Source organism: Prunus dulcis, chromosome 7 (assembly GCF_902201215.1).
Source record: "Prunus dulcis chromosome 7, ALMONDv2, whole genome shotgun sequence".
Lineage (NCBI taxonomy): Eukaryota > Viridiplantae > Streptophyta > Magnoliopsida > Rosales > Rosaceae > Prunus > Prunus dulcis.
This window is the reverse complement of record NC_047656.1, coordinates 16,924,741-16,940,779: the sequence shown is the minus strand read 5'-3', so window position 1 is coordinate 16,940,779 and position 16,039 is coordinate 16,924,741. Positions and strand designations below refer to the sequence as shown.

General features: G+C 37.6%; 5 protein-coding genes across 9 annotated transcripts; 4 read left to right on the top strand and 1 right to left on the bottom strand.

The window, feature by feature from the left end:
* Positions 1 to 68: 68 nt before the first annotated feature.
* Positions 69 to 4,167, bottom strand: LOC117636061 (subtilisin-like protease SBT3.5). Its single transcript, XM_034370498.1, has 11 exons — positions 3,758 to 4,167; positions 3,558 to 3,652; positions 3,345 to 3,442; positions 3,105 to 3,263; positions 2,663 to 2,774; positions 2,042 to 2,570; positions 1,868 to 1,962; positions 1,535 to 1,777; positions 1,337 to 1,451; positions 1,026 to 1,212; positions 69 to 867 (listed from the first exon to the last, which is right to left on the bottom strand). Exons 1-11 carry the CDS (start codon positions 3,851 to 3,853, stop codon positions 305 to 307), a joined length of 2,292 nt encoding a protein of 763 aa, XP_034226389.1. The 5' UTR covers positions 3,854 to 4,167; the 3' UTR covers positions 69 to 304.
* A 1,998-nt stretch (positions 4,168 to 6,165) lies between these two features.
* On the top strand, positions 6,166 to 8,712 carry LOC117633431. 3 transcript variants are annotated; one of them, XM_034367036.1, is made up of 4 exons: positions 6,166 to 6,676; positions 7,527 to 7,934; positions 8,038 to 8,154; positions 8,445 to 8,712. In XM_034367036.1, exons 2-4 carry the CDS (start codon positions 7,563 to 7,565, stop codon positions 8,520 to 8,522), a joined length of 567 nt encoding a protein of 188 aa, XP_034222927.1. In that variant the 5' UTR covers positions 6,166 to 6,676; positions 7,527 to 7,562; the 3' UTR covers positions 8,523 to 8,712. The 3 variants fall into 3 exon arrangements, with proteins under 3 accessions (XP_034222927.1, XP_034222928.1, XP_034222929.1); XM_034367037.1 differs by lacking the exon at positions 6,166 to 6,676 and adding an exon at positions 6,697 to 6,806; XM_034367038.1 differs by lacking the exon at positions 6,166 to 6,676 and adding an exon at positions 6,831 to 7,058.
* An 88-nt stretch (positions 8,713 to 8,800) lies between these two features.
* Positions 8,801 to 10,435, top strand: LOC117633430 (vacuolar iron transporter homolog 2.1-like). Its single transcript, XM_034367035.1, has one exon. It carries the CDS (start codon positions 9,468 to 9,470, stop codon positions 10,269 to 10,271), a length of 804 nt encoding a protein of 267 aa, XP_034222926.1. The 5' UTR covers positions 8,801 to 9,467; the 3' UTR covers positions 10,272 to 10,435.
* A 405-nt stretch (positions 10,436 to 10,840) lies between these two features.
* Positions 10,841 to 12,178, top strand: LOC117635130. Of its 3 annotated transcripts, XM_034369469.1 has the most exons (4): positions 10,846 to 11,098; positions 11,198 to 11,377; positions 11,521 to 11,613; positions 11,737 to 12,178. In XM_034369469.1, the coding sequence occupies exons 1-4, from the start codon at positions 11,024 to 11,026 to the stop codon at positions 11,860 to 11,862; spliced, it is 474 nt and encodes a 157-aa protein (XP_034225360.1). In that variant the 5' UTR covers positions 10,846 to 11,023; the 3' UTR covers positions 11,863 to 12,178. The 3 variants fall into 3 exon arrangements, with proteins under 3 accessions (XP_034225362.1, XP_034225361.1, XP_034225360.1); XM_034369471.1 differs by lacking the exon at positions 11,521 to 11,613 and having other exon boundaries at positions 10,841 to 11,098; positions 11,684 to 12,178; XM_034369470.1 differs by lacking the exon at positions 11,521 to 11,613 and having other exon boundaries at positions 10,843 to 11,098.
* A 746-nt stretch (positions 12,179 to 12,924) lies between these two features.
* On the top strand, positions 12,925 to 15,897 carry LOC117634464 (diacylglycerol O-acyltransferase 2D). The gene is made up of 9 exons (XM_034368593.1): positions 12,925 to 13,282; positions 13,365 to 13,439; positions 13,560 to 13,645; positions 13,740 to 13,846; positions 13,962 to 14,117; positions 14,261 to 14,347; positions 14,679 to 14,776; positions 14,967 to 15,054; positions 15,517 to 15,897. The coding sequence occupies exons 1-9, from the start codon at positions 13,113 to 13,115 to the stop codon at positions 15,616 to 15,618; spliced, it is 969 nt and encodes a 322-aa protein (XP_034224484.1). The 5' UTR covers positions 12,925 to 13,112; the 3' UTR covers positions 15,619 to 15,897.
* Positions 15,898 to 16,039: the final 142 nt, after the last annotated feature.

Genomic DNA, 16,039 nt, shown 5'->3' with positions numbered 1-16,039 from the left:
AACACAATTGTGCACGCCAACCTATCAAGGTTCGGTGCAATGCGTAGAATTCAAACCACAATGCAGAGTGACGGGGTAAATAACAAATAAAAATTTCTTTGATTTGCGTGGTTTAACAAATTATCTCATATCACCCAAAAGAATACAAATAATCTCATAATAATTCAGCCCGGGAGCTTAGAAATTGTAGGTAACCTAGGATATTAAACTATACTCGGTTCTGCATTGGCCGCTTAGTGTGTAAAGATCTAGTATCTGTGAGGAAATTCAAGGTCCTAATCTAATTACAATTTTCAGCCAATGGTTATCTCAGCAACCCCGAATTTGAATGTGCAACTCGCACAACCAGGGGGCTGGTAACCCTTGATCTTCCACTTATCCAAGAAAAGAACCCAAATGCATATCCCTTAGATGGAGCAGTCACCTTGAAATTTACAGTGAAGTTTATCTTCTCCCCCAAGCTATTGAAGATTAATTGATCTGGGATAATAGTAACATTGATTCCGATGGGTGAGGACACCACGGCTTTATAGATACTCTTCGGCTTCCCAACATTGGTAACTGTTCTAGTTACTGAGAAGTTGTCGTCAAGATTTGGCACTGTGATAGATGGATAGTTCAGGTCGGATGCTGTTCTGAATGTGTGATCACATCTACTTTTGTCTTGTGTGATTTGATGCACCGCCTTCTCATCATAACCAACTGAACAAAGAAATGCTACATAATCTGCTGGCTGCGCATCATAGACAAGACCAGGATCAAGGACTCTTTTTGGGTTCACAAATCCTGAGCCATAATCAAAGGGGTTACCCCTTCTTCCTTCTGGGTCCACTATAATGGGTTTGCGGTGCTTATCCAGAAGAGTAGCTGTATGTTCCATAAGTTGTCAGATTCTTCAATACAATCTTAGGCACAAAATTGATGATATTTAAGGTTGAGAGACCAGAAAAGCTTTTCTAATTTAAAGAGAAAACTTTCTGTTTGAGAAAAAAAGCTTATTGTAGTTTCGGCCTATGTAATTTTACCAGTAGTCATGATTGCAGATCTAATAGTTGCTGGTGACCATGATGGATGAACAGCTTTGATCAAGGCGGCGATTCCTGTTACATGCGGGCAAGCCATGGAAGTACCAGAAAGAATGTTGAACTGCTTGTCCCCTGCTGCTGGGGACCAAGATGCAAGTATGTTCAGTCCAGGCGCTGTGACATCAGGCTACAAAACAGGCTAATTAGAAGGTTATCTATAACATCTAGATAGAGCATGAAAATGTAAACCTAATAAATTACATAGCCAGTAAGTAAGCACAAGGTGATTCTGGTTATTAGATAAAATTTACCTTCAAAATTTCGGGTGTCAAAGAATTGGGTCCTTTTGAAGAAAATGCTGTAACACGAGGTGCAGGTTTCAGTCCCAGTACAGTCTTTGCAGGGAAAATTCTAGACATTGGTTTGCTGTGCACAGTGGTCTGAATCAGTTAAACAGAAAAACTGAAACTGGAAACTCAAACCTTCATGTTTTAGTTTATAAGACTAACCTTGTGCGTTTAATATGAGATAAAATATGATTTCCTATCTTTTGTCCAACAATAGCTGAAGGGATAACAAATGGTACAGCAATATCCTTATCTGCCTCATCAATGAGAACCATGCCGACACCACCAGCGTTTTTCACTAGCATACTTTTCACCATCTTTGACTCCGTTGAACTCTCAGCATGCCGACAGACGAGAACCTTCCCTCTGGCCTTGGTTCTATTCAAGGAACTCTCTAAACAGTAACTGCAGGCACAAATAGAGAAGATGTAAATTAAGGTTTCGCTATGCATTGACATCTAAATAGCACTCACTTCCAAGTACCTTTTGATTCACCTGGATTGGTAGGGAGTGAAATACCCTGCATAGGCTTCAGAGGCAGAAATGATTCTTGCTGAGGCTTTCATTTCAAAGAGACTAAGACTTTCACCCTAATCATTTAGAGAACTTATAAGGCTTTACCAAAATAATCTACAAGTCTTTCCAACAGAAAGAAGTAAATACCATTACCGTGAATTTAGCACCATTTTCTAGTATGATATCAGAAGTGAAATCCCTATCTGTTGAACTTGCAGCAACAGTGATCATCCATGGGGCGAGATTTGTTGCAGAACCCGGGTTTCCTTCATTTCCAGCAGAAGCAACCACTAGAATACCATGCCTAGCAGCATGGAATGATCCCACAGAAATGGCATCACTGAAGTAGTCCCCCTGAGGAGCATCAGGACCCAGAGACAGAGACAAGATGTTAACGCCGTCTCTGATTGCATCATCAAAGGCCGCAAGTAAGTCAACATCATAACAACCAGAGTCCCAACACGTCTTGTATACTGCAATCCTAGCCATTGGTGCACCTCCTCTAGCTCCTCCAGATGCCAATCCCTTATAAGTCATGTTTGACACATATCGGCCAGCAGCTATAGAGGTCGTGTGGCTTCCATGACCGGAGCTGTCCCTTGGAGATCTGAATGACACTATGTTTGTTGAATCTTCCTCGGCTTCATAGCCAGACTTGTAGTATCTAGCCCCAATCAATTTTCTACGGAAATAATTTTTAACCAGTTGAGAGATTACCAATCAATAAACGTCCATGAAATAAACTAATCAGTCAATATAAAGTCATGCTAGAACCTGTTGCAACTTGAAGCATTGAATGCTTCTCCTGATTCACAATGCCCCTTCCATCTAGCTGGCACTGGAGGCATGTTGGCATCATTAAAACTTGGAGATTCAGGCCAAATTCCTGCATGAGGCGGTGATTAATATTAAATAAACTATTTATTGCCCCCTCAACAATTAGTAAAATAAATAGCTTCTATCAGACCAGAGACATGCATGTGTTCAAGCATACAGACAGCAAAGTATTTGGGGCAGGTTCATGTCACATGAGTCATGTGAGAGGATAATATGCCTAATAATATAAGCAAAACAGGGAATGTAAGTCAACAAACAGGCATGATGGTTGACTGAACAACCATACTTTACAATTATAGAGGGTGTGTTACAGATCCAGATGCCCAAAAGAAAGATTTAGTCAGAAATTAGAAGGGCAAAAAGAGTGATCAGTGCTTACCAGTATCAATGAAACCAACAATGACATTGACTTGGTTCTTTGTGGAAAAGCCAGTAATCTCCATGGTTTCTTCCCCCAAAAGACCCATGAAATCCCACGAATGAGTGGTGTGCAAGCTTCTTTTCAAATTGGGAAAAACCGAAACGACTCCAGGCATCTCTGTCAATTTGCCATACTTTTAACCACAAAGCCATGAATCTATTCAAATTATAATTCCTGGAAGTGGACTGGGAAACTTACTAGAAATTTGGAAAGCTTGAAGGTCAGTCAACTTGGCTGCAAAGGCTCTGAAACCATGTCTGTAACTGTAAATGTGAGATTCTTGAGCTTGCTCTATGCTGTTCAACACCATTGATGTAAATCAGAGATAAGCAAGCAAAGCCAAAGTATAAATCAAGCAATGGTTTTGATTTGAATGAAGAAATAAAGGCAAGGACTTGCTGAAAGACCGACCTTCCACTATGCACAGAAGCAAGCATTTGATGGTTTTGCATCAAAATCTCATCTCGGTCATCACCATTTTTGCTTCCCATGTAAACTACATACACCTAAAACCCAAAAACAAGAAAACATTGAAACTACCAAACCAGAAAAATTAAAAATAAATTCTCAGAAGAACAATTCCCAGAATTGAAATAATACAAGCTATTTACCTTAGCTGAAAGGCAAATGTTAATTTCAGCAACAAGAACACAAAGGAACAGAAAAAGAATGCTGATGCTTCTGCTAGTACAACGAAAAGAAACCATTTTTTCAGGTGTCCCACCTTTTCCCAAAAGAGATAAATATATGTAGACGACCAAATAGTTAGAGAAGAGAGGGAAGAAGATGGGTTCTTTATATATAGGAGGATGAGAGAAATGTTTGCTCTTTTTTACTGAGATGCGTATGTAGTGGTATTGCTTTTGCAAAATTACTCAGATACAAAGCAAAAGGAGACACAAACGCCGACGATGATCAAACGTGAAGACAAGAAATAGTGGCAGAGGAGACTGAGTGGGTGAGCGGTGGGAAAATGAGAGAGAAATAAGGGAATTTTGCTTTTGGAGCAAACCAACCAACCACAGTGCCTCCCCTGTTTCACCCCAAAAATCAACCTTAAAAAGTAACCCTGAAAACCGGACCGTTAAAAAAGTGATCTTTGGACTCAAAAACAACCAGTAGAGTAAAGTAATAAAAAGCCGCACATAACAGTGAAGTGAGCACTGAGCCACATTATTATCATCATCCTCATCACTCTCTCTCTACTATTTTAATGGAGTTTACATGTAGTGTATATTTAAGCATACGGTCCATTTTTTTACAAAATGTAGTAGACATTATTCGCATTTGGAGTTTAAAAACCGTAGATTTTCAAGAAGACGATTTAATAATTATAATTAATCTTTATTTTAATGGAGAATGATAAATTATCGATCTAACGATTATAACTGCATTTAAAAACAATGCAAATACATACAGTTAAAAAAGTTTGTTGCAACATACTATAGAGATGATCCACAAACCATATGAGTCATGACCAAGTATGATTAGTGAGGCCTATTTCATAATCATTATAACCAACTTTTTCCTAGATTTCATAATGATCTGATCTGATCTCTCTAAGATTTTCACACCCGTGACCCTTTACTATACACATTATACAGTAATTATGATTCTTCACCTCGGTCTGTTCATCAGCAATATATTGTAAAGACGTTATAGTAAATTCATGTTGATGAAAAAAATGTAACCAATATGGAGATTAGCGTGCGTATGCTGCAATGTTCTGTTTCCAAATCTTCTTTCTGCTATGAAAAGGATTTAAGGAATATCAACCGCAGAAAGAACAAAGACAAACAACTAAACAGAGTACCTTAAAAGGGGGGAATTATATCACTCCAATTATTCATTCTTTAATTTGCAGAGGCCAATAAGAGACCAATGGCAAGTGTGAAATTATTTGGACATGAGCAGACAATTATACGTGAATTATGAGTCCAATTTGTATCAAAATAAATAATAAATAATACCCAAAACATTAAGGGGACAGACAATAATTTATAAAATTTCTATCATTTATTATAAAAGTCCCAAAATTGTGTTGGAAAATTTTCCTCATTTATATGTGAAACAGACTTGTACAGAGGGAAAACTCAATTCCATTAAAAGAAATCATTTGCAGCTTATAAAAGTAATTCCTTTTGGTTTCACTTTTGAAAATTTTGGTAAGTACTAACAAAAATATCCATTGTTTCTTGAAATAATAGTAATAATAATAATAATGCACAAGCATATCACTATCAGCTTCTTGAAAGCTCAACTGCCAAGTATCCCATGACTAGCTGAGCTGTTGTTGAGTGTAATTTGCAAACTCGGGGCTTCTACTGATATTTCCAAAAGCAAAAGTGAACGTTTACCGCAAAATCAATACCTATTATAAATAGATTGTCTGTTTTAGAATAGATTCGACTATCGATTGTTACTAAATGATTTGTGTTACGTAAGAACTAAGGTTGCAATTCAAGCGTATTGACAAGTTGACGATCAATCCTAACTTCACCCTACAAACTTAAAATTCAAGTTCAATCCATATGTTATCCTTGATAATTAAGAACTAATAATCTTAAGAAACACAGAAAAATCTCAAATGGAGCAATATGAAAAGCACTCGTACCATGTCTTTTTGTAAAGCATTTCAATGGGTTTGTAACGGGAAAAAAAAAAAGATACTCCATCATGTAGCATGCCACATCATGTAAAGGTAAAAGGTGAGGGGGGTTTGCTGTGTGTTTGGTAATGATGTTGATTATGATAATTGTTATTATTATTATGATTATGATGAATACTATTATTATAATTTCCAAATCACAACTTTAATTTACTCAAAGGGTATGCTTGTAGCCAGCCGCAATCATTGCTTATGATGTTTTTTACACGCAATAAGCCTTGGAAGGCACCCAATCTCACAATCACAGTTGATACAGCAGAAGGATAAGACGATTGACTAATGAGGCAAGAAATTATGTTGATCCTATTGGGAAGCTGGACTTTACCCTACAGTACAGATTCCCCTCTGCTAACATTCTTTTTCTTTTTTTATAATCTTTTTAATGTTGTGGTTGTTAGCCATTTTCCAAGAGCGGAAATCATGGATCACAGTGGATTATCATAATGTTAATTACTCTGCTAAGAAAATGATGGTTTTGTTCTTTCTTTTTTTGTTGACTTTTTATTACAATATTTTTTATTGACAGAAAGCTGTATCTCAAATTTACCACATGATGTCTTGGTTTTGATTTTACCACCTATGTTCTTGTGTTAGATTTTTCTCAAATTTAGCACACGATGATGTCTTGTGTTCAACTTCTCTTGATGTTTTTTCGATAAGACAAATTAAATTGGTGAAAGGAGTCAAATATTAAGGTAAAAGAGAATTAAACATGAGAGCGAGGGAAGCACGTGAACTTGTTATGTTACATACTGATATGTGGCTTCTGTTGTTGAAAAGAAAAAGGAAATTAAAATAAACAGGGAGAGAGGAGAGAGAGAGCATCATCTTGTCAGATAAAACAAAAGAGAACAGCAGTAAGGTAAGCTCTATGCTCCTCACCTCTCGTATCTCCTATTTTTTCTTGTAATATTTCCAGTAATCATTTTGTTTTCTGTCAATCATTATTAGTTCAGTGGGTTGGTTTGGGCAGCTGGTGAAGTTCCAATTGGGTAAAGATTGCATTTTTCTCTGTTTGCCCAAATTCAGCTGCGCAAAGTGTTCATAGAATCCATGAATTTCATCTGCCAAATTCATGTTATAAAAAAAAGTTCTTGCTTGTATAGACTTCTGGTCAGATTTCGGGCACTTGGGTCATGCTAATAGTTGCCTTGTGTTGTGACTAAGCTTTCTTTAGTTTCTATCTCCATTTCATGGGCTAAGCTGAAGTGCTGGACTAACCCATCACTTATTATATTGAATAGGTTGGATGAAAGCTCTGATATTTTTTTTCCTTAAAGAACTTTAATTTCCTAATTAGATTAATAGAAATCGAACTGCCTTTGTAAACAATGCTGCCACTTGTGTTTCCATGAACCAAAACAAATCATGAAAAGGAACTATACAGAGGGATGCTCTATTTTAATCTGTAGAGAATTACGAATTTGGGTTCTGTCTAAGTGAGTTTTGGCCTCTTCTTAGTGGCATTTTCACGAGAATTATTTAGATTTTGGTACGCTAAAATCAAGAAGAATTGCACCACTGATGAATTGGATGATCTGTTTGATTAATTTGATTGAATTCCTGGAACTTGTTTTTCAAAATTTACACTTGCACCACTGGTGGATACATTAGTTGAGCATAGAAGAGATTAGTAAGCTTCCAATATGGCAAACTACCTCTAAATTAGTGATGTCAAGCTGCTAATGTTTTGTATTTCTTCATATCTCCAGTAGCAGTAAGAGAAGAACAAGGAAGAGGAAGAAAGTATGGCTGCAACCTTATTGTTTGCATGCAACTCAAATGTAAACCATGGCTGTAGAAATGATAATCCCTCGCTGCCGAAACCATTCGTGGGTGGTGGACACAGAATCCTGGATCAAACCATTGCAAATAGGAACCAAAGCCATTATAACTCTCAAAAAAAGAAGTCATCTCGCAGGTTTTCTGTTTCTGCTGTCACTGAAGGTTCCGCGAAATCAAACAAGTCCAAAGAAAAAATCCCCCCTTGGGCTAGACCAGATTCGGATGAGCCCCCTCCTTGGGCCCAGGGTGAAGGCAAGAATGATGGTTCACAGGAGGGATTTGAGATTCCCTTTTATGTTTATCTACTTGCCTCAGCCGTGACTGCAATTGCTGCTGTAAGCCCCCTCTTCCAATCCTTTTGATAAAATTGTGTCCTTTTGAAACCATATATGCCTCTTTGATATGCTCTATAACAGGAAAAACAATGTTGGAATGCAGATAGGTTCTGTTTTTGAGTATGCGAACCAGAAGCCAGTCTTTGGACTCTTGAACTCGGACAGCATATTTTATGCTCCAGTGCTTGGATTTTTTGTATTTACAGGCATTCCCTCTGCTGTAAGTTCCATTTCTTTGATTTTTTTTCCCTGGTTTTTTCCAGTTTGATATGCTCAATGTTATAACTAGGATGCATTTATATTTGAGTCTTTAAATCAATTCTATGGCCCTATACAGTGAATCTACCAATCGAAATCTTCTCAGTTTTGATTGTAACAGGAAAAAGAAAAAGAAAAAAGCTCTTTCCAGTTTTGATGACTTTTGTAGATACAAAAGAAGTTGAAAATCTATTTGTTGGCAATATTAACTCAATCCCAGTTTTGACTTCAAAACACGAATGTTAAATGCAGGCATTCCTGTGGTTCAAATCTGTCAAAGCTGCTAACAAGGAAGCTGAGGAGCAAGACAAGAGGGATGGCTATCGATAGGGTACAAATACACCTTCAAATGCATTAATCGCCATATGTATTTTTTCTTTCCTTAATACCATGTTATGGTCTTAGTTCTTTGGTTTTGCTCACTGATTGTTAATTACAATCCACCCGGGGACTTTGTGCTTATGGCGATTCATCAAATTTTTACCATCAAATATAGGATTTAACGCAGTGCATTGTTTTCCTGGCCCTTCAGCATCGAATATCTCGGTGAGCTCCATGTATGCAATCATGTCATTTGTAGTTGTAATTACCTGCAAACAAATAATTTCATGTATGAAGGTATATGTAATATGCCTCTGTATAATCAAATACCAATCACCCTAGAAGAAAGCCACACACCCTAGTATGAAAAGAATTATTCAAACTTTTGATGGAAAGAATAATTCGTCAACATATATATGGAGAAATTGTTGGTGTTGATCAGAAGGAGGAGAAATTGTAACGCTGTCGGCAGAAGAGAGCACTTGGTTGGATTGACCAATCTACCAATCTGCATGGAATATCCCTGACAAGATACAACAGATAAATAACTGGAAAAGAAGCTAAGAAAACACAGGTAAGAATCTTACCTTAGAAAGCAATGAGGATCAACCCGAAAAAGACAAGAAAGAATCTTGTGTTCTGTAGTTTCAAACATAGAGAACCAGCAGAAGAAAACACAAGTTTGAATTGAATATTTAGTAAAAGAAATAATGGAGTTGTTTGAAGCATGAGATGTGACGAGATCATTGGTTTAAACGTTACCCTTCTATGTAATCTTTCACGGTAACACCTAAGTAATTTTGTTTCTTCCAATCATCAGACATGGGAACTTAGTCCTAGTCTGTGTCTTGTCTTTCCATTTATAAATCCACGTGCTCTGAGCTTGTGGCAACTTGAAGAAGCCACACTCCCCCAATCCAGTTTCTGCATTAAAATCTTCACAACTCTTTCAATATGGCTTCTCATCAAACCCCCGAAACGCCTGCTGAACACAAGCTTCCTGTAACTGATCATGAAAACTACAAGACAAGGACTGAACAAGTGCAGAGAGCTCAGTGGCTTAGAGCTGCCATCCTTGGAGCAAGTGATGGATTGCTATCAACTACGTCGCTAATGCTTGGTGTTGGCGCAGTGAAGGAAGATCGTTGGTCGATGATCCTATCGGGCATAGCTGGAGCTATTGCAGGAGCTTGTAGCATGGCTGTGGGAGAGTTTGTTTCAGTTTCAACACAAAGAGATATTGAAAAGACCTCTCTAAGACAACAAATCAGTTTAAATACTGAGTTGGGTAAGAAAGATATCAAGGGTAAGGTCAAGCTAGACGTCCCTGAAAGATCAAACTTGACCATTTCAATTGAACTGACTCCTTCAAGAACAATCTCATGTGGAAAATCAACGTGTGATCATCCACCAGAGAAAATATTGCCAACTATTGAGATCATAGAAAATGATGGAGGGAAAGAGTCATTGCCAAGTCCACAAAAGGCAGCATCTGCATCAGCTTTGGCATTTCTGTGTGGCTCACTTTTGCCTTTAATCTCAGCCATATTTATTGCTCATAGTACTGTGAGAATGGTGGTGGTTGTGGTGGTGGCTTCAATAGCTCTGGCTCTCTTCGGCAGTATGGGAGCTCGTTTCGGTGGCTCACCGGCCATGCCGTCTGCAGTTAGAGTTTTAATTGGAGGGTGGATTGCCATGGCAATAACTTATAGCTTGCTCATGCCATTTGAAAAAGAAAATCGTAATGAAAAGGACTGATGCCATCACAATTTGCCACATAATATATATGTTATGAGTTAGTTTGAAGTCATTTTTCCACAGAGTGACAAGGTAACCTATGATTTGCCACTTTTCTTATTGTATAACGAAAATAGTGGAGCAAATCATACCCACCAATCTGTTTCAGGGTCTTGACAGGTTGAATTTAGGCTTTTGTTTTTTGTTTTCTTATTAAATTATATATAATATACAATTTCCATGAATGTGAATTTAGACTTTTGGTGCATAGCGTTTTAGGCCTGGAAGATAATATCAAAATAATGGGATTCCCGTTTCATGGAAGTTGTCTTTCTCCTCACTTTGTGCAGTAAACTTAATTATTTGGTTTGGAAAGCAATAGTGGATGAATGTGAAAGGAAATCTTTTAACAAGCCGTAAAGTATGGCAAGATTGAATATACAAGCTAAGAAACAATCAACCCAATTATTGCCTACTCAATCAATATCTTCCAACAAGATAGAGAGGGAGAGATAAGAGACAAATATGGAAGCAAAATCTAGGGGAGATAAGAGTAGAGTATGGGCAAGGTGGTTGCCATTAAAAACTTCTACTATAGAAGTGTTGTCCATACTCTTATCAGTTCCAGCATTATAAGGCTCAATTTCTGGTTCCTCAGCCAGCCAGTGTACTATGCAATTTAGCTGCAAAAAAATGCATGCTTGAAGCAGCTATTTGTTTATTGTAACATGTTAAGAGACAATTGAACTTGCAAATCTGATTGTTTGAAAATAATGGCCCAACATGAAGAGCAGGACATCAGTTCTCCCATGCCTATTCTCCGAAGACTGGATCGTCTCGATCGTTTGGTAACCTGTCTTTTTATTTGTTTTTTCCATGAATTTTTATCCTGCTCAGTTTTCAAATCCTCCTGGGTTGATCATCATCTCCATGATGTACATGTACAGCTGCAATTCTTGGAACACAAGCATTGCTTGTCAGCAAGCCATTCTTCTAGCCCTGCCTGCAAAACCATGGAACCAGTACTAGACTACCAGCGTAAGACTCTGGCATCTGCCATTGAAGAAGCACATCAAAAAGGCACATTGATGGAGAGAGTAGCTGTTCTCGAAAACCGGGTATTACAGGTTAGCAGCAATGGCAATAGTTTTGTTTCATGACCCCTTCTAGCATATCTCTGTCTCCATTAGCAAACGTCCCAATTGAGTAGATTTCTTGTTTCTTTTTTTTGGGTATATAGTATTTTGTAATTTGTCTTTGCCCAATTTAGTTAAGCCATAAGATGGATGTAGAAAATGCATCAAGGTCTAGCTATTCCACCATTCTAGTATCTGAGGACAAGCAAGACCCTTACATAACTCAAGTAAGTTCAAAATCATAGCACTAAGTACACTTACATTTATTTCACATTCTGTTATCTGGTTTGGCCATAGGGAGAGCCTGAAGTTGTACTGACAGAGGCAAATGTGATGATAATTGCTTGCAGGAGTGTTCTTCAGAAGCAAGTGTAAGAAAGCCACAAGGTTCCAAGAGAGGCAGAAAAAGAAGAAACAATCTTGTCTCCGTCATTCAGTTGAGAGAAAGGTTTAGGTGGGCTCGAATGGGGTGTTAATTAATCATAATCAAGCATAAAATTGCTGCATTAATTACATCCTCAAGACTCAAAATAACGAGAAGAAGATTTCAGAGTTTGGGCCATCTATATTTCTTTTACCCAATTCAGCCCACTAATGGTTTTTGCCAATGAGCCCATGTAACACTACTCTGTACGTGTAATAGGCCCTAATTACAAAAGAGGCTTTTGGTTAGAGGCAAATTGCAGCCCCTTTTGTTGTGGATTTGAAAAGGGCTTTTGGACATACTAATCAATCATTAGTGGTTGGTAAACACGTGATTAGTGCAGGAGCATGATGCGTAATGCTCTCTAATTATGAACTTATAGAATGCGGTTGTCCAATAGAACAGCTAATTTGAGAAGGAACACATGCCTTTAGTGTGATTAGCGAAAGCGGAGATTCCGTAGGTGAAGCAAATTAGCAAAATATAGAAAGCTCACACGATTTTGTCTATGTTCTAAATCGAAACAAACAATGCAAAAAAGTAATGATGCAAAGCTTACAAACAACAATGAACTTATATCTCAAGCGTTTAAAATGATTTATCCACATTCGCCATATCTTTTATCCGACTTTACCCTTTCTGAATACCGCTTGTATAAAAAGTTACAAATATAAACTTTTAGTTCTAAATTTGATTAGGGGAAGGAACGTGAATATCATGTGACCAACCGCAGAGCACCGACCAGTACTTATTTTATTTAATGGGCAACAAAAAAAGAAGGGCCATGACTCAATAGTGCTCATTACTCTCATTGGGGCAGCTCACAGTTAACTTACCAAAGCAGTGTTTGAGAGGAAAGTTGATTTCTCGTTGGACCATGCATGTTCATTCATATTCAGTAATTAAAAAAACATAAGAAAATAAAAATAAAATAAAAGTGAAAACCATTTTTACTAGAGGTGAGATTAAAATTGGAATTTGGACGGTGGAGATGATTTCAATTGCTACCATTTTTATTTTTAAAATTTTTTTTGGTCAATGCTACCAAATTTGTTAGTTAAATAATTGGTCCATGGGTTTCTTGGTCCATAGTACACCGATAAAAAGTATATTTAATGAGCTAATTATGCATTCTGAGTTAACCCAGAAACACAGAGAAGGCTTGGACGGTGACACCAATGCTACTGATAGTGATGATATGCTCAAATGCGGCCAAGTTTTGATTTTTATTGAGAAATTATTGGTTGGGAGAAATTGGGTTTGAAGAAGAGGTTGAAGAAGAAGATTAGAACTTGAGAAGAAATGGTGGAGATGAAGGAAGAGAGAATGGCGATATTCAAAGGCAGAGAAAAATTCGGGTCCAATGCTTTGCACACGGTTGTGGCTTTGGGCATATGGCTGGGGACTATCCATTTCAACGTGATTTTGGTCTTCTTCGCCATCTTATTCCTTCCTCTTTCCAAGGCCCTCCTGTTAGTATTCTTCTCTCTCTCTCTCTCTCTCTCTCTTGATTATTTGTTTATTTATTTGTCTGCTGCAAAATCTGTATTTCAGTGTAATTGGGTTGCTGCTATTGTTTATGATAATCCCAGTTGATGATAAAAGCAAAATTGGCCGATCACTATCCAGGTAAGGTTACCCTTTTCAGCTTTTTGCTATTTGGATTTTGGAGTGCAAGTATACGAAGTACGCAACCTAACCCAGATAAAGATAACTTTTTTATTTTTTTTGGTTTTTTGGTATTTGCAGGTACATATGTAAGCATGCTTGTGCTTATTTTCCAGTGACTCTGTATGCAGAGGATATACATGCCTTTGATCCTAATCGATCTTATGGTATTACCCTTTTCATCAAATGTGTTATTGTCTCATTAGAAGCTTTAATAAATTAGTAATATAATTGACATTTGTGTCTCTGTGCTTCATGTAGTTTTTGGTTATGAACCACATTCAGTTTTGCCAATTGGTGTTGTTGCACTTGCTGACCTTACTGGGTTCCTACCTCTCACCAAAATTAAGGTCCTTGCAAGTAGCGCTGTAAGACTTCTTCACTTTATTCATATTGTTCTTTCTGCTTTTCATATCAGGTCAACCTTTTTCTATTATTTCTTAGCTACAGTTTTGCTCATTCTGTGTTGGAATTCATGCTTAGGTGTTCTACACACCATTCCTAAGACATATATGGACATGGTTGGGTCTTACACCAGCCACAAAGAGTAATTTTATCTCCCACTTATCCGCTGGTTATAGTTGCATCATTGTGCCTGGTGGAGTGCAGGAGACATTTTATATGGAGCATGGCACTGAGGTTTGTATCTTTAAAATCTTGCTTATGCTCTTTCTTAACAATTGTATCTGGATGTAGAGCATATTTGAGTGCTACAATTTCATTAATCTGACAATCAGCTGGTGTCTGTTTTCTTAATTGTGAATCAGTTGCTTATTTTGTAGATAGCATTTCTCAAGTCGAGAAGAGGATTTGTTCGCATAGCCATGGCGATGGGCCATCCCCTGGTTCCAGTTTTCTGCTTTGGTCAGGTATCACCATTTTTTATCTAGTTTCTTTCACCTATTAAGACATCTAGAAAGTTAGCCAGTTGCATGGTATGTGTTTTTCGTTTGTGTTCCTGCTTTACTGGTCCAAACTTGTATTGATGGTAGATTGTCAGTGGTTTTCTAACTATCAACATCAGTTTGTTGAAATCTCTGAGTAGCTTCATGCATCGAGTGCTTGTGATTATTAAAAGGGCCATTATGTTTATTGCTTCTTTGGTTGTTGATTCTTGATTTTACTGTTTTCCTCATGCTTGTGCTTCTCCTAACAATATGCTATTCCCTTACCTTTTCTTATGATCCATTCATGCTGCAGTCAGATGTTTATAAGTGGTGGAAGCCAAGTGGGGAGTTATTTTCGAAGTTTGCCAGAGCTATCAAGTTCACCCCAATTTTCTTCTGGGGAATATTTGGGTATGTTTTCTAAGTTTTTAATACTCTATTGTCCTAACTTTCTTTTTCTTCTGGGGAATATTTGGTTTGTATTCTGAAACCTACTCTGTCGCATTTGTTATGTATATTTGTATATATGTGATGTTGACAGTTAGCAGGGCTACAGTTTTCATCAACTGTTAATGGTTCATATCATGGTTCTCCTATGCAGATCTCCTGTGCCCTACAGGCATCCAATGCACGTGGTGGTAGGAAGACCAATCGAACTCAAGAAAACCCCACAACCAACCATGGAAGAGGTATGAATTCCACCAAAACACCTGAGCATATTGTATGTGTTTGGTCACCTTTGAACATTCAGTCATGGAGAACTTTTGCTTGGATTGTATTCAACTTACTTTATTGCACTCTATTCTGTTTTCCTGGGCTTCAACTTCGACATGCATCATATTTGAATGAATGCTTGCTAAAAAAAAGAAGGAATGAATGCTTTTAATGACACCAGTGGAAAAGAGGAAAGCATGAATAAGAGCAGAAATGTGAGATACCTGAAAATAGTCGATGCTGTTCAACACCAATTTGTAACGATTAAGGGATGTCTCCCATACCAAAACATCCATCTCCGTCTTTGGTTTCTCCCATGTCAAGAGCTTTTAATGTTGTGAAAAGCTATTCTATATAGTTTTAGTTGCATTGTATGGCATAGCTTTATAGATCGATGCTGGCTGAATGTCTGAGTTCATACTTCTATTCATTTCCAGGTCAATGAAGTACACAGTCAGTTTGTTGCAGCACTACAGGATCTTTTCGAACGGCACAAGGCTCGGGTTGGTTATGCTGATCTTCAATTGAAAATTCTTTGATCAGATCTTAATCCATGTTCCTTCTACATTATCAATTTTTCTATTCGTGTCCGCGGAAATTAGTGATAACATGTTGTATTAAGGTAGATTGTAGAAATGACGGTTGAAGAATTGCTCTTGATGTCTAGCTAGTGGGTCTATACATGGTTTGTGCGTACGTATGGCAAAAGTCCAAACCTTCATCCGGAACAACAGAAGTGGCATAATTAAGATGTGTAAATTGAGTTTTTAATTATTTGATAATTTCTTAATAAAAACAATGAATTATACACTTTAACCTTTGGATGTCTCTTTAGCCTTGAATTACCTTTTCATTTTGGTGCGTGAACTAGTCCCTGCAATGCAATCGCGAGAGAGAGAGAGAGAGAGAGAGAGAGAGAGAGAGAGAGAGAGAGAGAGAGGTAACTGGTTTAAGCAACAG

Bases quoted from the DNA above. Each gene is read 5' to 3' on its own strand.
- LOC117633431 (XM_034367036.1), top strand. From the start codon at position 7,563: ATGGCTGCAACCTTATTGTTTGCATGCAACTCAAATGTAAACCATGGC. The intron at 7,935-8,037 runs GTAAGCCCCCTC...GTTGGAATGCAG, and splicing joins CCGTGACTGCAATTGCTGCT to ATAGGTTCTGTTTTTGAGTA. The intron at 8,155-8,444 runs GTAAGTTCCATT...TGTTAAATGCAG, and splicing joins TTACAGGCATTCCCTCTGCT to GCATTCCTGTGGTTCAAATC.
- LOC117635130 (XM_034369469.1), top strand. From the start codon at position 11,024: ATGGCCCAACATGAAGAGCAGGACATCAGTTCTCCCATGCCTATTCTC. The intron at 11,099-11,197 runs GTAACCTGTCTT...GTACATGTACAG, and splicing joins TGGATCGTCTCGATCGTTTG to CTGCAATTCTTGGAACACAA. The intron at 11,614-11,736 runs GTAAGTTCAAAA...AATTGCTTGCAG, and splicing joins AAGACCCTTACATAACTCAA to GAGTGTTCTTCAGAAGCAAG.
- LOC117634464 (XM_034368593.1), top strand. From the start codon at position 13,113: ATGGTGGAGATGAAGGAAGAGAGAATGGCGATATTCAAAGGCAGAGAA. The intron at 13,646-13,739 runs GTATTACCCTTT...TGCTTCATGTAG, and splicing joins TGATCCTAATCGATCTTATG to TTTTTGGTTATGAACCACAT. The intron at 14,777-14,966 runs GTATGTTTTCTA...TCTCCTATGCAG, and splicing joins TTCTTCTGGGGAATATTTGG to ATCTCCTGTGCCCTACAGGC.
- LOC117633430 (XM_034367035.1), top strand. From the start codon at position 9,468: ATGGCTTCTCATCAAACCCCCGAAACGCCTGCTGAACACAAGCTTCCT.
- LOC117636061 (XM_034370498.1), bottom strand. From the start codon at position 3,853: ATGGTTTCTTTTCGTTGTACTAGCAGAAGCATCAGCATTCTTTTTCTG. The intron at 3,653-3,757 runs GTAAATAGCTTG...TTTGGGTTTTAG, and splicing joins ACATTTGCCTTTCAGCTAAG to GTGTATGTAGTTTACATGGG. The intron at 2,775-3,104 runs GTAAGCACTGAT...CGCCTCATGCAG, and splicing joins TGTTGGTTTCATTGATACTG to GAATTTGGCCTGAATCTCCA.